This window comes from Eurypyga helias, unplaced genomic scaffold (assembly GCF_000690775.1).
Source record: "Eurypyga helias isolate BGI_N326 unplaced genomic scaffold, ASM69077v1 scaffold15742, whole genome shotgun sequence".
Lineage (NCBI taxonomy): Eukaryota > Metazoa > Chordata > Aves > Eurypygiformes > Eurypygidae > Eurypyga > Eurypyga helias.
Genome location: NW_010237993.1, coordinates 19,413 through 24,267, shown reverse-complemented (window position 1 = coordinate 24,267; position 4,855 = coordinate 19,413). Strand labels below are relative to the sequence as shown.

Genomic DNA, 4,855 nt, shown 5'->3' with positions numbered 1-4,855 from the left:
AACCTGTCCCAGTGCCTCACCACCCTCTCTGTGAAGAATTTCTTCCTGATATCTAATCTAAACCTCCCCGCTTCCAATTTAAACCCGTTACCCCTTGTCCTGTCACTACAGGCCCTTGTCAAAAGTCCCCCCCAGCTTCCTTGTAGCCCCTTCAGGCACTGGAAGGTGCAATGAGGTCTCCTCGGAGCCTCCTCTTCTCCAGGCTGAACAAGCCCAACTCTCTCAGCCCTTCATCATAGCAGAGGTGCTCCAGCCCTCTAATCACCTTCGTGGCCCTCCTCTGCCCTATATTTCTGCAAATATGTCACTTGCTGCGATTATTTTACTTAGAGATTGTTGCTACAGTCAAAGTTTCTGACAGAAGAATTTGCTGAAGTGTTTTTGGAAAGAGAACATGCCATAAGCAGAAAACATGAATTAACTAAATCATTCAAAAAACTCAGCTCTGCCATTGTTATGGGTGAGGTGGGAACAACGAAGTGCAATGTCAGGGCGTCTGTATTCGTGCGCTGAGCCCCTTTTCCTCCCCATTGCGCTACCCGCTCTGTCAGGGTTGGAGTTAGATCATGGCAGCAGATTGTCTCCAAGGCGGGCGAGGGTAAACACTCTCGGAAGGAGTTTACAATTGCTGTTTCATATTGCCTTGTGGTGTCACCTCAGAGTCTCCTCCCATGTGCCAGGTGCCACGCAAAGAGAGGACAGTCCCGCACCCAAGGCTCGAAGTGTAAAACAAGACGAGCTGGTGTGAGGACACGGGAGACAGCGGCCGAGCACAGGTCACTGGGCAGTTCTGTCATTGTACATATGAATTAAGTTCAGGATCCTTCTCTGTATCTGTTTGGTCCTCACCCCGTAGATGATGGGGTTGAGCACAGCAGGCACCAGGATGTAGATGTTCCCCATGGTGATATGGACCAGTGGAGCCAGGCTCTTCCCAAACCTGTGCACCACGGACAGCCCAATCAGGGGCACGTAGAAGGCCAGGACCACGCAGATATGGGCAATGCAGGTGCTGAACACCTTCAGCCTCTCCTTCCACGACGCCAGCCGCAGGACAGCCTTGAGGATCAGGATGTAGGAGAGGCAGATGAGGATGGCGTCCAGCCCCATGACCAGCAGGATGGCGGTGAGGCCGTACACCACGCTGGGCGTGGTGTTGGCGCAAGCCAGGTTCATCACGTCCTGGTGCAGGCAGAAGGAGTGGGACAGCAGCCGGGAGCTGCAGAAGGGAAGGGGCAGGAGGAGCAAAGGCAGGGGCAGGAAGAAGACAACTCCCCTGGCCATGGCGAGCAGCCCTATTTTCGCTGTTGCAGAGTTGGTGAGGATGGCAGCGTGTCTCAGCGGGTGGCAGATGGCCACGTACCGGTCCACGGCCATGGCCAGGAGGACAGTGGACTCGATGGCTGAGAGGGTGTGGATGAGGAACATCTGGACAAGGCAAGCGCTGAAGCTGATCTCCCTGGTGTTGAACCAGTAGAAGGAGAGGACGCGTGGCACCGTGGACGTGGACAAGGCCAGGTCGATGGCAGCCAGCATGCAGAGGAAGAAGTACATGGGGGCGTGCAGGCTGGGCTCCGTCTTCACGATGAACAGCACCGTGCAGTTGCCTGTGACCGCCAAGATGTAGACGGAGCACAGAAGGATCGCCATCCAGAAATGGGCAGCCTCCAGCCCCGGGATGCTGGCCAGGATGAAGGAGGATGGGCTGAGCTCAGAGCTGTTGGGGAAGGGCATGGCACGTGGGGTGAGGAGCAGTCATGCTAAGCCGTGGCACATCCTCTGCTGCAAGTTAAAGAGAAACAGCAGCTTCAGAAGTCCTTTCCCATGACTGTGAATCCCGTGGGGCTGTGCCTGTGGAAAGCAAGGGAATCTCACAGTTGCCAGGCTGGCGGAGAGCAGAGCTCTCGTTCCGTCAGCCCACTGCGGCTGTGCGCGGTGACACACGCAGCCACACAACGGTGCCGTTTGAGTCTGAGCAGGAATCGCCTAAATGCGGAGCACTGCAAAATCGACATTTTAAATTATAAACCCAACAGCTGAATCATAGAATCTGGAGGCCTCCTCAAGAACTTTCATAGAATCATAGACTGGTTTGGGTTGGAAGGGACCTTAAAGATCATCTAGTTCCAACCCCCCCTGCCATGGGCAGGGACACCTTCCACTAGACCAGGTTGCTCCAAGCCTCATCCAGCCTGGCCTTGAAGACATCCAGGGATGGGGCATCCACAGCTTCTCTGGGCAACCTGTTCCAGTGCCTCACCACCCTCTCCGTGAAGAATTTCTTCCTGATATCTAATCTAAACCTCCCTGGTTTATTTTTATATCCCTGATATCTAATCTAAACCTCACTGGTTTTTATTTTTATTATCCCTGAACTTGCTTTATTTTATTTTTAAAGGCCAAAATTAAAAGAAACAAACAAACCAACCCAACAAACCCAAAACCAAAACAAAACCCGAACAGATTTTTAGTGCTTCCTGTTAAACTTCAGTCCTGCTGGAGTGTTTCCATATGTGCTGTGCTGCCCCCTCGGAAACGTACTCTGTGAAACTGGCTGTGCTGCCTCCCACGGGCCACCACTCCCAGGCACGGCAGACACACTTATTTGCTTGTTTGCACACACAGATTGGATTTGCATCCTTTCCGCCTGAAAACACATATGGAATTAACAGCGTATCTGTAGAGAAAGAAATAATCTGATTATTCACATCATTCTGTATCTGTAAGCTTTCCAGGAGCGCTGATCCAAGGAGGATGGTCAGGAAGACATGCAAAAGCCTCTGGTTTAGGTGCTTTTCCATTCACAAGGATCAGATTTTTTAAAATACTGGTATTTGGATGGATGGAGCGTCAAAGGCTGACGCAGCGGCAGTGTCAGAGCCCGAGCGCTGCGCAGCCCAGCCTGGCATGGAAGGCTTGGGACAGGGGTGCTGACCCCGCCTGACTCACAGCCCCAAACTCTGATCCAAAAGGGGTGGCCCGATCCCCTGGAACTTCATCCATCCACCCCCATGGATCAGGCAGTCGGGCACCGCCTGTACCTGCACTGGAATAAACCCACCGCCTCCCCCGCCCCCGGGGGCAGCAAAGGTCGAGCACACAACTGTGGGTGACAGTACTGACCCCTCTGATTGTTTCCTTCAAGCCCGGCCGGTGTGAAACAAGGACGTTTTTGCGGCAAGCTCTGCAGGGCGCTGACACAGCTGGTTTGGAAGGAACATCGGCTGTCGAGACCCGTTTGCTTTCCCTGCACATCTGGAGCGAAGCCTTTTCCCTGAAGAGCAGTCGTGGTTTATTTCCCTGTTCTGGGGTTTTTCCGTCCTGAATCTATAACAAATACAACTCGTGCTCCAGTTTTTATACCCGATTTACAAACAGCGTAGCTGGACTCTAGCGCTCACGTTGCCTAAAAGCTGTTGGAGTGATTAAATTTTCAGCCAGCCACTTACACCGAGATGCAAGCTGAATGAACAACGCGCTCGGTCCTTGCCAAGGAGTGTCCGAGCCCACCCACCTGCCAGCCACGGAATCGCGGCGTGAGACCCACTGTAAAATATCTGCCGCCCTGTTCATGTCCTTGGAGAGAAGGGGACGGTGAGGTACGGGCACGAAAAGTAAATATTCCCTGGGTGTTTCAGTTTACCACCAGTTCTTTGGCATCAACAAATGCGTCAGCGTTTTCAGAAGTGACTAATAATTTTTGGATGGCTGGTGGGATGGAGACCAGGCCCTGCAGGGACCTTGCATTCTGGCAACGTGAAACCTGGATCCATGGGTCAAAAACCCCAGTGAAAGCAGATCTGTTCTGCTGGGGTGATCCTCCCACCAGCCAGCCCCAGCAGCTGCGCGCAGCAAGCGGTGGGCGCGTTCCGGCAGTAAAACCAGCCAAGGCAGAGGACCAGCAGCAGCCGCCACAGCAGCTCTGAGTAAACGCTCATAAACACCGACCAGGCTTGTCCCGTGGAGCCAAAATTGGTCTGAGACCAACTTCCCGGGATGGAACAGGCAATGGGACAGTCTGCCATCCGAATGCCTCTCTCCACTGCTCCCTCCTGTGGCGCGGCAGTGAGAGGTGGAATACAGACACCCCCTCCAAAGCCTTCTGAGCCATTTTTAATTTGTAACCATTTTTCCATATCATCTCACCAGGAAAAAAAATGGATCATACTATTTTGGAGGGAAAAGAACAATTAAAACCCAAAGGCATCACTCAGATTCAAAGCATTTTTGAACCAGAATTAAAATTTTATTTTAATTGATGGTTTGATGTGGGTTTTGGTGGTTTTTTCCCTAGCAATTTGTCATCAGTTGTAAGCAGAAAAGCTGCACCTGCTCGTCGCTCTGCTGCTGTTTGAGCTCTATGCCCAGGTCCTGCCGAGTTAGTCGCCGTGGGCAGGCACTTGAGTCGTGCACGCTCTGCCTGTACTAAAAGGAGCGGGACATGGCTGGAGCCGCACCCCACCATCGTACACACTCTTAACCGGTTCCTTGGCTCCAGGGGCATCCCAGGCTGCTGCCAGCTGGCCCTGCCCCATGCAGCGCCCAGGCATGGATGAGGGGGCAGCACCAGCCAGGGAATAATGTCCACTGTGCTGCGGAGGAACCCCAGCCCAGCTAGGGACGGAAGAAAGGGTAGGCATGGATGTGACCAGGTGTGACAGGATGTGACAGAGAATTGTCCTTATTTCTCTTACTTAGAATCATAGAAGACATCCAGGGATGGGGCATCCACAACATCTACTTACAGCATGGGCAAAGCCACGGAGCACCGCAGGGACTGCCTGCTGTCAGAGGGCTGACAGGGCTCGGGGTGGGAAGAGCTGGCAGTGGGGACCAAATGGAGGTGCCAGGAATG

General features: G+C 53.2%; 1 protein-coding gene across 1 annotated transcript; it reads right to left on the bottom strand.

Annotated features, from left to right (window-relative positions):
* Positions 1 to 777: 777 nt before the first annotated feature.
* Positions 778 to 1,734, bottom strand: LOC104506669 (olfactory receptor 51E2-like). The gene has a single exon (XM_010147697.1). The coding sequence runs from the start codon at positions 1,732 to 1,734 to the stop codon at positions 778 to 780; it is 957 nt and encodes a 318-aa protein (XP_010145999.1).
* Positions 1,735 to 4,855: the final 3,121 nt, after the last annotated feature.

Coding starts and splice junctions, on each gene's coding strand:
- LOC104506669 (XM_010147697.1), bottom strand. CDS start 1,734: ATGCCCTTCCCCAACAGCTCTGAGCTCAGCCCATCCTCCTTCATCCTG.